Below are 18,227 nucleotides of genomic sequence, written 5' to 3'. Positions count from 1 at the left end.
GCCTGAGAAATGTTCTCTGGTTGTCCATGGCAACCCATCCTAGGGTGATGTTATGGTTGGTATATGTGTGGGTTCTGAAATTATGTTGTTAGCTGTTCCATCTTGAATGTGTCAGTTTGATCTGTACATACACAGTTTTGTTGGGAGCGTGGGGTGCCCTTGTCATCCTCCCTGGAAACTAGAGAGTTGCATTCCTCCAGCATGAGGCTTTGTAGACAGCAGAGGGGACATTGCTGAAAATGATCTGAATCCTGCCCCTTTCACCTAATATTCACCATCTTTTTCCCCTCATCATCCATACTATTTCTGAAAGCCCAGCTCTCATTAGTTAATCTCATCTGGATTGCAATGATGCACATTAAGGTTTCCCTGGCATCAAAGTCCTGCTGGTTGCTCTGACTGCTGTATCCCAATTATGCATTTATAACTGACTTCTGCCCAAAGTGTACCTACCCCAATATGTATATGACATTAATCACTTACTCTTCTACTGCTTTGTTTGGTCATACACAAATCCCTAATCAAAGCATCTGATTCAGCATATAAATCTTAAACCATGGGCCATTTCCATGAAGCTTTCTCTGGCTAGAATCTGACAATGCCACACAGGGTCAAGATAATGGATACAGATCTAGAAGAGAGTTTAGAGATCATAAAATTCAACCCACTCCTTTCACAGAGGAAGAAATTAAGGTTAAGAAAGGTAAAATACTTGCCCAAAATCACACAAGTAATTAATTGCAGAAATGATATTTAACCTCAGGCTCTCTGACTCCAAGGTTCAGTACTCTTTCTTCTATACTACATACTTAGACAATTAATAAATATAATCAAGCAAATGAGGCATTACAGACCATCAACAAATGAAATCAGCTTCTAAAAGGTATTCATCAACTGCTGAATGTGCAAAATATCAAGATAAAAAATAAAATTATTCTCAAAAAAAGAATTATAAACTATTAATAGCCATATGATAAGCGTTAAATCAGCAGGGAAGTACAAGTCAAAATAATCACTCAATAAGCATTTATTAATGTGCCAGGCACTGAGGTAAGCACTGGGGCTACAAAGAGGCAAAAGACGGTTCTTGTCCTCAAGGAGTTTACAATCTCATAGGAGAGACAACATGCAGACAAATACATACAAAGCAAGCTATACACAAAATAAAGTGGAGATAACTAACAGAGGGAGGGCACTGGAATTAAGAGGGATTGGGGAAGCCTTTCTGTAAAAGATGAAATTTTAACTGGGACTTAAAGGAAGTAAGGGAAGTCAGGAGCCAGAGTGGAGGAAAGAAAGTGACCTAGGCATGGGGGGAAATCAGTGAAAACGTCTGGAGCTGAGAGGTGGAATATCTTGCTCATGGAATAGTCAAGAGGTCAGTGTTACTAGAAAGAAGAGTACATGTAGGGGTGTGGAATAAGGTATAAAAAGATTGAAGAGATGGGAAGGAGCTAGGTTATAAAGAGTTTTAAATGCCAAATGGAGCATTTTGCATTTGCTCCTGGAGGCAATAGGAAATCACTAGAATTTAAGTAGAGGGGTGACATGATCAAACCTGCACTTCAGGAAAATCTCATTGATGGATAAATAAAGGACTGAAGGAGGGAGAGGCTTAAGGCAGGTAGATGCACCAGAAAGCTATTATAATAGAGAAGGTATGAGGTGGTAGGAACCTGAACTAGAGTGGTGGCAGTATCAGAGGAGAGAATGAAGTGTATATGAGAGATAGCTCTCAAGTTTCATCTCATACCCAACAAATTGGCAAAGACAACAAAAGATGGCAATAATGAACATGGGAAGAACTGTGGAAAGATACGCACACAAATAATGCACTGTTGTTGGGGCTGGAACCCATTCTGGAAAACAATTTGGAATCATTCAAATAAGGTGTCTAAAATGTCTATACTCTTTGATCCAAAGATTCCACTGCTAGACATATACCCCAAGGAGGTTACTGACAAAAAGAAAGATTCTCTAAACACCAAAATATTTATATAAGCACTTTTTGCCAAATATTAGAACTGGAAACAAAGTGAATGCCCTTTGACTGGGGGATGACTAAACAAGCCATGGTACATTAATATAAGGGAATATTACTATGCTATAGCAAACAATTCTAAGAACCTAAAGAAATGTGGAAATATTTTTATGAACTGGGGCAAAGTAAAGTGGAGAACGGTAAATAGGGTGGAGTATGAAGCAGTAGTCCAGTTTGGCTCTTCCCTACATCTCCTCCAATAAATATCTAGGAGGAGTGTCAAAATCAGTAATGACAAGAAAACTCAAGGAACAGCCACAGGAACAGGAGCCAGCCAGCAGCTGTGTTGCTCTGACTCCAGAGTTGGGCCAGAGATCTAAGAACAGGGCCAGGGAGCATCTCTAATCAAACCCGTGGCTGCATATTATGTGAAAGAACAGATTCAGCTCATACCTGGGCTGAAACTGTATGCTGGTCAAGGACCAAGAACAGAAGTGGGCAGCTGTGTGGCACTGATCCCAGATGAGGATTGCAGATTAAATCAACAGATCTAAATTGAAGTCTGCCACAGAGTAATGAGGACAAGGAGCTCAGACCAAGGGTGAACCTGAAGCTCTATTACTCTGAACCTGCCAAGCCTCAAAGCTAGAGATTGAGGCCAGTACCCATTTACTGAAGCTCCAAATATGGGAGCAAGTCTTTAGTTGTGTCAATCAGACCCAAACTGGAGTTAAGAAATTGCAAATTTCAGACCAGAAGGATGGCAATCAGATCACACCTTGTCTATGGCAATCGAATCAGATCACCTTAGAATGGATGCTTAAGGTGAACTGAAAGATTGTAGGACCCTGACTGGAGCTACCTATGAAATTCTTGAAGAACATAGCATTCAACATCAAGAGCACAGATGCCAGAGAAAACAAATCAAAACTAAATAGGCCCCAACATTCTCTCCATAAGTGCACAAAATCTGGCCCTAACACAAACTCTCAGTTTGCGTGTGTGTGTTCATTCTTTGCAGCTGAAGAAGACCATGCCATCAGAGAAATGATGACATGACTTGCACTTGACTTTGTTTTGAGTAAGGGAGGGCTGTGCAGGTCACCAGCCTCACTTCTCCTCCAGAACATCTGAATCCAGTGACCAGAAATTCCTCAGGATGACTGGAGATGACCCAGGATGCAGCAATTGGGGTTAAGTGACTTGCCCAAGGTCACACAGCTAATGAGTGTCAAGTGTCTGTGGTGAGATTTGAACTTAGCTCCTCCAGACTCCAGCACTGGTGCTCTATCCACTGCACCACCTAGCTGCCCCTTCTCAATTTGTAAAGTAAAACTAGAAGAATGAGTAAACAAAAAAGACTTCCATGATAAAGATCTAATAAGAGGTCCAGAGATGCCCATGACACAAAATTCAAAGAAAAAATAACTCTAAAATATCTGAAAGCAAAGTCTCAAAGAAAAGCATGGCTTGGTTTCACAGTCTCAAATAGAACTGTGACATCAAACTAAAATGTTGACTTAGAAAACCACTTGTTAACATTATCTATGCTCTACTGTATTTTAATTTATTTTGCTAAATGTTTCCCATTTAAATTTTAATCTCGGTCAGCCCAGAGCATGTTGTAGATCACATATTTGAGACTTCTAAAATATAATACCCAGGAGAAATAAAGAGTTTTAAAACATATATAAATGGAATGAGAGTACTAGAGGAAAGAATTTGAAATGAAATAAGAGTTCTGGAGAAAATACTTGAAGACAAATTAACATTTTAGTAAAGAGGTACAAAATCTTATTCAAAGAGATTTCTTGAAAGTTAAGACTGGAACAAACAGAAATTAATGATTCCGTGAGATAACAGGATCAAAGTCAAAAGAAGAAAAAAAAAGAAGGGAAAGAAGAACGAAAGGAAGGGAGGGAGGGAGGAAGGAAGGAAACGTAAGGCATTTTATTTAAAAAACAATTGACCTGAGAAACAAAGAGAGAGAAAGGCATAACCAAAAACTGAGCCTGGATAATGTATTTCAAGAAATTGTGAAAGAAAAGTTTCTGGATCTATTAGAATCAGAGTACAACATAAAAATAGAAAAGAACTCACTAGTTGTAGCTTGGAAGAAACTTCAAAATGAAAACTCCTAGGACCAACAGAGCCAAAATTCAAAGCTTCTACAGTCATAAAAAAAAATTTCAAGTACCAAGGAGCCACAATCAGGATTAAATTTGCCAGCTACCACTTGCAAGGAGAAGAAAGCCTGGAGTATGAAATTTCCAAAAAATCAAAACATATGGGCTTCTGTTGGAGAGGCTACAGAAAAATAGGCACACTAATGCATTGTTAGCAATGCTGGAACTATACCAAAAAGTCACTAAAGTGTGAATATTCTATGATCTAGAAATACCACTGTTAGTAGGTTTACAATCCAAAGACAGCAAAGAAAGAAGAAAAGGACCCCTACATACAAAAATATATAAAGCAGCTCAATTTTGTAGTAGCAAAAATTATGATATACAAAAGTAATAGAATATTATTGTACCATTAAGAAATGATCAAATGGACAGTTTCATAGAAATCTGGAAAAACTCATTAGAACTAATGCAAAGAGAACTGAGCAGAACTAGAAGAAAAAAATTATAAAGAAAAAGTTTTTTTGAAAGACTTGAGAACTCTGGTCAATGAAATGTCAAACTATGATGCCAGGGGACTGAGGATGAACCATGATACTTACCTCCTGACAGAGAAGAAACAGATTTAAGAAGCAAAATGAGACATACACTTTTGGACAGAGCCAATAGTTATGAGTTTTCTTTTTTGTCTTTGGGGGATGTGGAGATGGAAAGAAGAAAAAATTAATACTTATTATTGGGTAACTATTTTTTTAAAGGCATACGCTTATAACTAAAAATAACTTACCCATCAAAGTTCAAGTGAGCATAATCCTACAAGGAAAAAAAAATGGACCTTTGGTTAAAGGATTTCTAAAATTCCTGATGAAAAGACAAGAGCTGAACAGAAACTTTGAAATATAAGCAAAGAATTTTTTAAAAGCAAAAAAAAATTTTTTAAGATAAATGGGCAATTGGAAGGGACAATACAAAGCTAAAGTATTTAAATTCTTGTGAAGTAGAAAAATGTGTCCTATAAGAATCCTAATATATTCAAGAGTCTTAAAAGAGTTCAGTAAGATAGGGAGCCTACAAGTATTTATGATGTTTTGATGATAATCTTTAAAAAAAAAAAAAGGAGGGAAGTGGCGAAAGAATGCACTCTAAAAGAAAGGGGAGAAGACGGTAACTTCCTTTCCTACCTCACATAATCACGATATACAAGTAAAAGAATATACATACAAGGAAGAAGAGGTGAGTGGAGCAGATACCATGTGAACCTGACTTTCCTCTGAACTAGAGTAAGAAGTTTAAAGAACACACGCACACAGAGTTTGGTATAGAAATATATTCAATTCAAAAGGAAAGCTGGAGGGAACTGGGAGATGGGGAAATAAAGAGAATGGACTCAGGGAAGGATTATTCATAAATAAACAAACTTTAGACTCAGAAGGTGACTCATGAAGAGGTTTTAAACAGAAAGAAGGAAAAGGTAGAATGTCCTTTTCCTGAGAAGAGAACATGGGCCTGGGGGCAGAAGCAGATTCCACCTGATGAGCACATTTCTCTCTCTCTCTCTCCCTCTCTCTCCCTCTCCCTCTCTCTCTCTCTCTCTCTCTCTCTCTCTCTCTCTCTCTCTCTCTCCTCTCTGTCTGTCTCTCTGTCTCTCTGTCTCTCTCTCTCTCTCTCTCTGTCTGTCTCTCTGTCTCTCTGTCTCTCTGTCTCTCTCTCTCTCTCTGTCTCTCTCTCTCCTCCCCCTTACTTCCTCCCTCTCCCATTTTCTTCTACGCAGAGCGGGTCAGGGAACAAAGAAAAGAAAAAATATGAGAGAAGAGGATGGAAAGAAAGTCACAATTAATGATCATAACTGTGAACAGGAAGTCATCCATAAAAGAGAAGGCAGAAGAATGAATTAGAGAGTACAATCCAACAATATGATGTTTACAAGAAACACCTGAAACAGAAAGATTCCCAGAAGGTTAAAATGAGGGGCTAGAGTAAAATCTGTAACGCTTCACCTGAACTCAAAAAAAGAAGAGGGAAGACAAGGAAACAGCAAAAGCAGACTTCATCAAAAATGAGGTCATTGCATTGCAGATAAAGGCACTACAGACAATATCAATACTTAACGTCTATAAATCAGATACTTTAAAGAAAAATTTAGCACATTACATGGAAAAATAGACAATAAACTTATAATAGCAGAAAACCTCAACATGGATCTTTCACATCTGAACAAATCTAACAAATAAACAAGAAAGAAGTTAAAGACCTGAATAGGACTTGAGAAAAGTTAGATATGACAGCTCTCTGGTGATTAGTTTAATAATAGGAATGGATTTGGGAAGGTATATACTTAGACATATAGATAGATATATAGATCTATATATACACACATATATTTCCACATTATACATACATACAAATATATATTTATATACACATATATTTACACATTTACAAAAAAAGACCATGAATTAGGCATAAAATCCTCACAAACAATTGCAGAAATATTCATCATATCCTTTACTAACCACAAAGAAGCAAAAATTATATTTATTAAAGGGTAACTGAAGAAAAGATTAAGAATTAATGAAGTTTCTGGGCTTATCCTTCACGGAAGCAATCGATAAAAATAAAGTCTCCATAAGCACCAAAATATTCACAGCAGCACTTTTGTGACAAAGAATTGGAAGCAAAGTAGATGATCAGTATTTGGGGAATGGCTGAACAAATTGTGGTATATTTTATATATATATATATATATACACACACCACAATGTGGTATAATGGAATATTACTGTGCTGTAAAAAATCGTGTATATGATGAATGCAGAGAAGCATGGAAAAGATCTATATTAATTGATACAGAATGAAGTAAGCAGACCCAAGAAAAAATATACATAATAACCATAATAATGTAAAGAAAAAAACAACTATATACCATGAGATCAAAAGTTAACATAACAATAGGAAGACCAAACAGAACTCAAATGAAAACATAAGAGAGAAGACCCTCAACTCTTTCCTTCATGGACTGGGAGGCCCACAGGTGTCAGACAGTGCACATGTTTTGGGGTTTTTTCAATGTATCGATTAGTGGAACTGATTTTTTTCTTTTCCAAGAAATATCATTTTGTTATATGGGATGGTTCTCAGTGAGAGAGACGAGGAGGAAAGATATTTGGAATACCTACAATGACACAAAAAACTGCAGACATCAATAAAAACTTATTTAAAAAAAGAAAAACTAATTAATGGAGACTAAATAACTTAATTCTAAAGAACTGGTGGGTCAAGGGATAAATCACAGAAGCAATAAATATAATTTCCTCAAATACTGACAACAATAGGACAACAAATAAAAACTTGGGGGATGCATCCAATGTAGTTCTTAAAGAGAAAATTTGATCTGACTTTGTTTTGCATCAATTAATATAGGTCTTCTCATGTTTCTCCCCCATTAAAACATAAAAGCAGAAATTCTGAAAGTCAAGGGTAACTTTAACAAAACTGAAAACCAAAATATATTCAATCAAATAAAACTAGGAGCTGGTTTTTTTTGAGAAAACAAAATCAATAACATAAGCCACTAATTTGATTAAAAGAATGAGGAAAAATAAATTGTTAGTATCAAAAAAAGAAAAAAGGAAAATGTACAAGAAATAGAGAAAAACTTAAATATTAAAAACTATGTCACTAGGCAAAGCCAAGACGGCAGAGAAAAGGCAGGGACTTACCTGAGCTCTCCCCCAAATCCCTCCAAAAAACTTTAAATAATGCTTCAAAACAAATTCTGGAGCAGCAGAATCCACAAAAGGAAAGGGTAAAACAATTTTCCAGCCCAAAGAAACTTAGAAGATCAGCAGGAAAGGTCTGTTGCACCAGAATGAGAGTGGAGTTCAGTCCAGCACAGGCTGTACCCCAGAAAACCAGAGTGTGGGATAGAGGTGATTGAATCAATGACAGTGGTGGAGGTTTCCAGACCTCTCAGCCCACAGACAGTAAATGGATCAAATAACTAGTCAGAAGGAGATTACAGGGATCCCTTTGCTGGCACTATGGACAGGACTCTGTTGCATCCATACTTAGATCTGGGTCTCAGTCCAGCATCTCAGTCCCAGAGCAGAAAACCGTACTTGTGGTTGCTCACATACCAGAGCACAGGCCAGGAAAGAAGCAAATACACCTCTCCCTAGATCGGATCAACTTAGAAGAAGCAAAAACTTACAGGTCTCCAGAATTATCTCTGAAAGCAGATGCACAAAAAAACCTGAAGCTTGGGACAGTGCCTATGCTGCCTTCCCCCTCCCTCCATGGAAGCAGAGCCTCACTTTAGCAAAGAGTTAAAAGTCAAGAAATAGGCTGGGAAATGAGCAAACAGTAGAAAAATATCCTAACCATAGAAAGTTACCATAGAGAAGATTAAAATGCAAACTTAGAAGAAAGTCAAACAGCCAAAACTGCTACATCCAAAGCCTCAAATTAAAATACAAATGGGTCTCAGACCATGGAAGAACTCAATAAGGATGTAAAAATCAAGTAAGGGAGGTAAAGGAAACACTGGGAAGAGAAATGAGAATGATGCAAGAAAATCATGAAAATAAAAAGTCAACAGCTTGATAAAGAAGGCCAAAAAAAAAAAGAAGAGCTTAAGAAAATAATACCTTAAGAAACAAAACAGGCACAAAAATCCAGTGAACCTTGAATCCAAGACCTTGAAATGCAGAATTAGCCAAATGGAAAAAGATATACAAAAATTCACGGAAGAGAAGAACTCCTTAAAAAGCAGAATTGGCCAAGTGAAAAAAAAAAAGAGGTACTTTAGCATAGAGCTAAAAGTCAAGAAATAGGCTAAAGAAAATAATTCCTTAAAAATTAGAATCGGGTAAGTGGAAGCTAATGACTTTATGAGACATCAAGAAACAATCCAACAAAATCAAAAGAAAGAAAAAATAGAAAAAAATGTGAAATATCTCATTAGAAAAACAACTGACTTAGAAAATAGATCCAGGTGAGATATTTTAAGAATTATTGGATTACCTGAAAACCATAATCAAAAAAAGATATATTTGAGCTCTAGAAATCTAGACATCATCTTTCAGGAAATTATCAAGGAAAACTGCCCTGATATTCTAAAACCAGAGGATAAAGTAACTGAAAGGAATCACCTCCTGAAGGAGATCCCAAATGAAAATTCCCAGGAATATTATAGCCAAATTCCAGATCTCCCAGATCAAGAAGAAAGTACTGCAAGCAATCAAAAAGAAACAATTCAAATATCACGAAGCCACAGTCAGAAGAGCCCAAGTTTTAGCAGTTTCTACATTAAGGGATCAGAGGGCTTGGAATATGATATGCCAGAAGGCAAAAGAGCCAGAATTGCAACCCAGAATCTGCTATGTAACAAAACTGAATATAATTCTCCAGGGGAAAAATGGAAATTCAATGAAATAGAACTTTTTAGCATTCCTGATGAAAAGACCAAAACTGCAAAGAAAATCTGACTTTCAAATACAAGACTCAAGAGAAGCAGAAAAAGGTGAACAGGAAAGTCAAATCATAAGGGATTCATTCAATAAGGTTAAACTGTTTACATTCCTACATGGGAAAATGATACTTGTAACTAAAATTTTTCTCATTATTAGGGCAGTTAGAAAGAGCATTATATGGATGGGGGCATCAGTGTGAGTAGAAAATGATGAGAGGATTATCTAAAAAAAAAATAAAATAAAGGAGTGAGAAAGAAGAATGTACTGGGAGAAGGCTTGGAAAGAGAGAGGTAGATATTATCTCACATAGAAGAGGTGAGAAAGAGCTTTTACAATGCAGAGAAGACAGGGGAAGTAGGCAGGGCTGGGGCTGGGGGTGGAAGGCATGTGAATCTTGCTCTCATGAGAAGTAACTCAAAGAGGGAATAACATTTACACTCAGCTGGGCAAAGAAATCTATCTTACTTTATTGGAAAGTAGACGGGGAAAGGCAGGAAGAAAAGGCAGGGGGAGAAGAAAAGGTAAAGAAAAGAAAGGATGCTATCAAATTCCCTATGATGCAAATAGGATCCTGGTACCTAAGTCAAAGAGATATGAAACAGAAAACAAATAGACAATATTCTTAAGGAGTCTCAATCCCAAACTTTTAAGCAACATAATATTAAAAGAAAGTACAGCAATATGACAACAAATGTCATATAATCAGGCTGAACTTATACCAGGAATGCAAGGTTGGTTCTTTTTTACTTTACTGATGCAAAGTACTTGAACTGTTGGGCCAAAGCACTCCATTAGTATTAATACTAACTTTTTGTCCAAGCAATGGGAAACAAGACCATTTTTGAGAAACAGGTGAAGAGGCCCCAAATCAATTCATTTTAAGGTCAAAGACAGGAGTGCAATGAAGCAGAATTGCGAGGACATCATTATATTTCAAAACCTTCATGGACACAGCCACAGCTCCTTACAGGTTACAAGATAGCTAAGAATTTTTTTAAAAAAAGGAAAGAAAAGGAAGAAAAATCTGCTTCCTAAGGAAAAGACAGAAAGACTTACCTTAGCAGAAATTAGTCAATAAGATCTTTCTCAACTGTAATCTTGGTACCCATAAGGGATTCCCAAGGTGTTCAGTCAAAGCAGGAACACAAACTGGGCTCTGATTTTAAAAGATGTTTCTTTCGACAGAAACTGGATACAGAGACTGGTCAAGGGAGGACATGATGAATGAGTTTTCCCACACATCCAAGACCAGCTCCATAATTAATAAAATCTACTTTCTGAGTCCTGCATGCCTTTAACCAAGCACATGCAAGGAAGAGGAATATTTTCAGAGGGAAGAAAGAAGACAGATCCTCATTATTCTTCAAACTTCATGTTTGTCTTTCATAGTGCAGATAAGTCTGAATTTCCAGGGAAACAAAGACCATGTACCTTCCACACACGAGGGGCAGAATGAAGTTAGGACAACGATAGCTCAGCCAAACTGGACAATGTCAGCCTAGGCCTGAGCCATAGATGTAGCCAGAGATCAGAAGGCTCAACTTTCTCACATTAGTAGAGACTAATTCAGTAACAAATAGTAGCAGATAAATAATGGTATTCCCATTTGGGTTATGTGTAATTTGTATTATTATATTTAAGGTTTTCAAAATGTTTTCCCCCACAACAGAGTTACAAAGTTGGTAGTGTCAATATAATTACCCCATCTCACAGACAAGGAAACCAAGACTCAAAGAGAATCATTGTTTTGCCCCTGGTTCACATCATAGCAAGGAAGTGCTGAGAACTGAGGTCTCCAGACTCCAGTCATTCTTTCCACTGCACCATGCTGACTCTCAAAGATGTGTAATCACAGGTTTTCAAAAGTAAGGGTAAGCAGGCATCCAGAGAAAGAACTGTGGCGTCTGAATGTAGATCAAAGCATACTATTTTCATTTTTCTGTTGTTTTTTTCTTTCTCTTGGTTTATCTCTTTTGTTCTGATTCTTCTTTCACAACATGACGAATGTGAAAATACGTTTAACCTGACTGTAAGAGTATAACCTAACAGGTTTCTTGCTGTCTTGGGAAAGGGAAAGGAGGAGAGGGAGGGAGAAAAATTTGGAACTCAAAATCTTACCAAAATGAATGTTGAAAACTATTTTTATTTATGTATAAAAAATTATTTTTTTAAATGGGAAAAAATTAAATACTATTAAGAGGGGAAAAAACAAAAAAATAAGTAAGGGTAAGGAGATGAAAGATGAGAAAGTATATTTCCCTCACCTTCCTGGAGAACTTGTAGATTATGAATGTGGAGCACTATATATATTATCAGATTCAAATGAGATGTTGAGCTTGGCTCAATTGATTTTTTTTCCTTATAATATGAAGAATTATTTTATAAGCAAGAGCTTGGTATATACCAAGCACTCTACTAAGTGCTAATGATACAAAGCAAAGCAAAAACACCCTCCTTGCTTCAAAGGGCTACCAATGTAAAAAACAACCTGTAAAGGACAAGGTACATATAAGATACATGCAGAGGAAATTGAAGGCAATGTAAAGAGGAAGGACATTAGCATTTGATGGGACCCAGAAAGGCCTTCTGGAATAGCTGGGATTTGAGCTTTGAAGGAAGTTAAAGAAAGCAAAAGTCTGAGATGATAGGATAAAGCATTCTAGGCATAGGGAACAGCCAATGAAAAGGTAGACAGGAGACAGAAAGGTCATGTTTGAAGAACTGCAGTTGCATGCATGGCGGGAGGCTTTCCATGCCAAGAGAGTAACAAGCAGTCACTGCAAGAGGATGACACAGCGGGGTGTTTAGAAAAATCACCAGGGCGGCTGAGTGCAGAACGAAATGGAATCAAATGGGACAGACTTGAGGCAGGGAGACTGGTCAGAAGGCTATTGCAATATTCTGGGTAAGAGGTGATAAGGGTCTTAACTAAGGTGGTAGCTGTGTGAGCGGAGAGGAGAATACATGTACAACAGATGTTGTGATGATAGAAAAAGGTATTTAAGTGAGGTAAGAATGACATACACTGAGGTTGTGAGCCAGGGTGACTGGGAGGATGATGGTACCCTCAGTTATAATAGGAAATAGAAGAAAGAATAGGGAAACATAATGCGCTCTGTTTTGGACCTGTTGAGTTTGAGATGCCTATGGGACATCCAATGTGAGATATACAAAAAGCATTTGGTTATGCAAGACTGAAGTTCCATCAAGATGATAATGATCCCATGGGAAATGATAAGATCACCAAGTAAGATAATATCGTGGCAGGTAGGTGACTCAGTGGATAGAGCACTGGGCCTGGAGTCAAGAAGACTCCTCTTCTTGAGTTCAAATCTGGCTTCAGACACTTACTAGCTGTGTGACCCTGAGCAAGTCAGTCAACTCTGCTCAGCTTCATCATCTGTAAAATGAGCTGAAAGAAGGAAATGGCAAACCACTCCAGTATCTTTCCAAAAAAAACTCCAAAAACCCAAATGGGGTCCCAAAGAGGCAGATATGACTGAAAAATGACTGAACAATCACCATGACAAGATAATTGAGAGTGACAATAGAACAGGGTTCAGGACAGGGCCCAGAAGAACACTTAGTCAGACAGACTAAGAAAAGCAGAAAGAAGCAAAGTCAGGAAAAGCTACTGAGGACAGATTAAGAAAAGGTGATCAAATTTCATATGCTGACAAGAGATAAGAAGGAGACTGAGAAACCATCATTACAGTTAGGTAATTAAGAAATTATTGGTAACTTTGGAGAGAGCATTGTCAGGTGAATGATGAGGGAGGAAGCCGGATTTCAGGGAGTTAAGAAGAGAAGGAGAGAAAAGGAAGCGGAGAAACAAATTGCAGATGGCTTTCTCAATAGCTAATCGGGAGGATAGGACAGAGTGAGGGTTTCTTAAGGATGGGGGAGGCATGGGTGTGTTTGTAAATAGCAAGGAAGGAGCCAGGAGATAAGAAGAGACTAAAGTTAAGAGAGAGTATGGGGATAGTTCACCCGGGATGTTTCTTTTTTTAATTCTTTTTACAAGAGATGATTTGCAGGGCAGGCATTTGGGAGAGGTGTACTTAGAAATAAAAGTAGTATAAAAACAAAATATCAATAAAAAAAGTGAGGCATGGACACAAAATGTTCCCTACAAATAGTTTTGATCACCAGTAGCAAGGAGGAATTTGAATTTATCTTATCATCGTGATACCATCCACTTTTAATTAATCCTGGTTCATGGCTTTGGGAGAGATCCCTACAATCCACATGTCTCCTTTTAGACACCCAACCTTTGCCTTGGTCTGCAGACAAGAGTAAGAGACCTTGTATGAATTGCCTCATCTTTTATTTTCCAGGTGGAGATGGTAAGGAGAAATAAAATGCCTAGAAGATGGTAGTCAGAGGGAGGAATGTGGGCTGATCTGTAGACTACAAAAAGCAGCATTTGTATCACTATTTCCATTCCAGTCTTGATTGAAATAATAATCATGTTAATCATAAAAGCTCTCGTGTACATAGTAATATGATTTATAAAAAACTTTATATTAAATATATTATATATTTATAAATTATATATATAAATTATAAATATATTAAACATTATAAAACAAAATATATCGCTTATAACAGGATCTAAGATAGCATGACACAGTGGAAAAGAGTACTGGATTTGGAGGTAGAAGATCCATTTATTACCTATGGGATCTTGAGCAAGTGACTTTACCTCTCTAGGCCTCAGTTTCTTCCTCTGTAAAATGGGGGGATTACACTACATTACCTCTAAGGGCCCACCTAGCTCAAAATATGTAATTCGATGATTATCCACTGAAGCTATGACATTGTGGTATAGTGAATAAACTTCGGGACTTGGAGTCAGAAAGAAGCTTCAAATCCCACCTCTTAACACTTCCCTGCTATGGGACTACTTCTCTGGGCCTCAATTTCCTTACCTGTATAGTGGGAATAAGCATACCACAGTGCCTACTATACAGAGCAGCTGTGGGGCTCAAATGAGGTAAGATATTAAAAGCACCTTAGAAGTTTTGAAGAATTATATAAATGTCAGCTATTTATTGGAGCTATTATTATTATTCACATCAATTTGCTAGGTATTCACAGACAACTTTCCAGCTTTTGCTTTTCTTATCTCAAACTTGCAGCCTCCTAACTCTTTAGGATCATCCATTCAACTTTACAGTCAGCCCATAAGCATGGACATCATAGGTAGCTGACCATGTGGAGGTTGGGAGTGTGAAATGACATTCTTCTGACCTGGGGATGATGGGGCAGAACAAGCGTAGTTCTCAAGGGAAATAAGCAGCCTCTTACCTTGGGCAGGCTGACTGGAGTCCGTGGCTTAGTCCTTGGGTTTTTTATCAATAGCCTTTGATCCAAAGGCAGCAAGTGGTACTTCATAGCTTCAATAAGGAAGTCTTTACATGTGTTGTTGTTCTTTATCAAAGCTTCTTCTTCAACTGTCTAGAGGTAGCAATACACAAGTTAGGTTGGGGCAGTTCTATACTTGTATTAGACATAACATCCATTCATACCTGACCTGTATTGTCTCTATCTACATATATATATACGTGTAATTTCTCTCCTAGTTAAACGATAAGATCTTACTGGGCATCCTGGGTCATCTCCAGTCATCCTGAGGAATATCTGGTCACTGGATTCAGATGGCTCTGGAGAAGAAGTGAGGCTGGTGACCTGCACAGCCCTCCCTCACTCAAAACAAAGTCAAGTGCAATTTATGTCACCCTTTCTCTGATGGCATGGTCTTCTTCGGCAACAAAAGACGAACACAACAATAACACACAACAATCTGGGCAGGGACTGTTTCCACTTTAGTCTTTGCATCCATTCCCAGCATGTAACACAGGGACAAATACAAAGTAATCATTTAATAAATATTATCTCAAGCCCCTCAATGACATTTTTTCCCTGAGGTATAATTTCATGAGAAATTTTCAAAGGATCCATACCAGAAGTTCCTTTTATTTGAAAAGCATTTCTGGGTCTTATGAAAAACAGCATTTGAAGAAACTATTCACTCTGCTACCCAACGTCCTTTGTAAAAGAACCCAGACAATAAATTTCATCTTGAATTTAATTTCCGGAAGCATATTTTCTCTAATTTGTGTGAATAGATATAAAGTGATGCAAGCTGAGTCACGAGAATAATAAATACATTGATTACAGCAATGCTTGAAGATTATGTAGATTAAACCCAAAGACCAGTCTGGGTCCCAGAGAACAGATGATAAATCATACAGCTCTTCTAGCAGGAGAGGGAAGAGACTAAGCATATGAAGCACCACCTATATGCACCACCTATATACTGCTTTTGCTTAAACATTTTTTGTTGTTGTTACTAGAGATGAAAGAGAGTGCTTAGGGGGAGGAAAATGGCAGGAGATTTCTGTGATAACAAAGCAAAAGCCATCAACATGACACTTGAAAAAAATACATTATCTCTGTGGATAAAGGTTTCTGCTCCCTTTCATTAGAAACTGACAACCACAGAACATGACTCGATGCCCCTTTTGCCTTCACTGCTAGACATGGTAAAACTGAGTGGCCAGCTCTAGTAACTTGTTAATTTCAGGTACCTAGTAATTACTGCTTGCTTCCTTTGGAGAGTTGTCTGTTTCATCCCTAACATTTCTGTACGTAAGTTTCCACAAGTCCTCTTGGAAGTTGAAAGGGTATAAATGGTATGAATCGAAATATAATGGGTATAAAAGGGTAGGAAAAGAGTTGAGAGAGAGATGGAGAGATGGACAGGTGGACAGATGGTTATTATTGTCCGTCCTTTGTTTCTCAAGCGCCTGCTTTAGCCTCCTTCATGGCCATTGGAACAAATTATTCTCATCTGCCCATACTGCCAAGGGAATTCTTCACATGCTTGGGGTAGGCATCCCCCTAACTCGAGGCCTGTTGTTTACCCTCAACCTGGGTAAATAGAAGAAACAGAACAAAAGGGAAAAGCCACCAAGAGACCGTTGGCTTGAGACGGTTTTCCTAGGGTGTGGCTACTATGCATGCATGCCACAGCTTCTTGGAGCCACAGGTGAGAGTTGGGCAGTAGCTGGACACCAAAAGTGTCTGAAAAGGGTTCAGCAAGCCCTCACACCAGAGGCGCTACTCCTCCCTGAACACCTCATATACCCTGCACAGACGGATAGATAGATAAATGGATAGAAAGGTAAATGGATAGACAGATGTACATGGAAATAACAAGAAAAGCCAAAGTGAATTTTCTCTGAAGAAGAGCTGGCGAAAGCTCATCCTAATAAGCCAGATACAAACACTTCAAAATGAAGGTGCTGCTGGCCAGGAAGTTGAAAAGTCCTCAACTCAGACAAAAACAAGTCTCTGCTTGGAGCAAGCTAAATGAAGCTGTTAGTGGCAGCCTATCTGTGCTATAGTAAATGTACCTAAGAGGAGTGGAGAGTGGAGAATGCATTCTTACAGGCACAGACCGACCAAGGCAAATGTCACAATAACCCAGACACAGACACCATATATATCAGGTACAGGCATCCTGCAGCCTCAGCCTCTCAACTCCTAAGAGCTGAGGCAGTGCCAGCCATGTCAAGATATCATGCACCCAACAGAAATTCGACACTGAGTCACTTGGAAAAACTGAATTTGGATCAGAAAAGTCAAGATGGCTTTAGAGTTTATCATGAGGAATTATTTTTCTCTCTTAAGTACCCTTTCCTACATGAAGAGCAAAGGCCATCAAAGTAAGATACAAGCAGAGACAGAGAAGAAGAAAAGGAAACTGTGCACGATAGGATTAGGGGTTGATGATATGAACCTATCATCTCAGGAAACTGTAAATTAAAACAGAATTGATTTCTTTTGAAGAAAAAAAGGTTATATCCCACCCTTGCTGTACCTTCCTCTCAAGTTTTTTTTTTCTTTCTTTCTCTTTCTTTCTTTCACCTTATTTTCATTGATAGCTTTTGCTTTTATATCACTTTAATTTCTGAATATATTCCTTCTATGATCTCCATAAACAAGCCAAAGGAAAAAAATAGAAAGAGGGGAGGGGAAGGAAGGACTTCAAAAAAATTAAATTAACCAACAGAATCTGACAGCATATACACAACCAATAGGCCTCCCACCTCTGCCAACGAGGGAGGGAGAAGTATTTTCTCATCTGTTTAGTGGGGCCAGACTTAGTCATTATGATTACACAATGCTCAACAGTTTCTTTTTGTTGTGGTTGTTTTCCTTTCCATTTTCAATTGCGGGAATCACTGTATATATTGTTTTTCTTGTTCTACTTTACTTCATTCTGAAACAATTCATATGAAGTGTTTCTCTGAATTCTTCATATTTGCCATTTCTTACAGCAAAATAGTATTCTATTATTTGCACCATGATTTGTTCAGCTATTCCCCAGCTGATGGGTATCTTTTGTTTCCAATTCTGTGACCACAAAAAAAGTACTGCTATGAATATTTTGGTGTGTAATCACTCCTTCTTTCTTTTTTTGACCTACTAAGTATAGATGTCAAGCAGTAGGATCTCTGCCAGAGACATAAACACAAAGAATATGGATATTTTTATCTATGCTAAATTAATTTCTTTTCTTGTAAAGAGTATTCTATTTTTTCCAATTACATGTAAAATATTTTTCAACATTCGTTCTTT

At 37.7% G+C, this 18,227-nt stretch overlaps 1 protein-coding gene across 8 annotated transcripts in view; it reads right to left on the bottom strand.

Annotated features, from left to right (window-relative positions):
* The window catches only part of KLHL3 (kelch like family member 3), a 256,443-nt gene that overhangs the window by 53,611 nt on the left and 184,605 nt on the right, over window positions 1-18,227 (bottom strand). For all 8 annotated transcript variants that reach the window (XR_011971826.1, XR_011971827.1, XM_072629840.1 and 5 more), the window contains one exon: window positions 14,889-15,038. Coding sequence is in view for 6 of the 8 variants with exons in the window: in XM_072629840.1 (XP_072485941.1) it covers window positions 14,889-15,038 (150 nt within the window). In the remaining 2 variants the exon portion in view is untranslated. The remainder of the gene's footprint in view (window positions 1-14,888; window positions 15,039-18,227) is intronic.

This window comes from Notamacropus eugenii, chromosome 1, assembly GCF_028372415.1.
Source record: "Notamacropus eugenii isolate mMacEug1 chromosome 1, mMacEug1.pri_v2, whole genome shotgun sequence".
In the NCBI taxonomy this organism is placed as follows: domain Eukaryota; kingdom Metazoa; phylum Chordata; class Mammalia; order Diprotodontia; family Macropodidae; genus Notamacropus; species Notamacropus eugenii.
The sequence above is the reverse complement of the archived record's forward strand: the minus strand, read 5'-3'. Positions and strand labels throughout refer to the sequence as shown.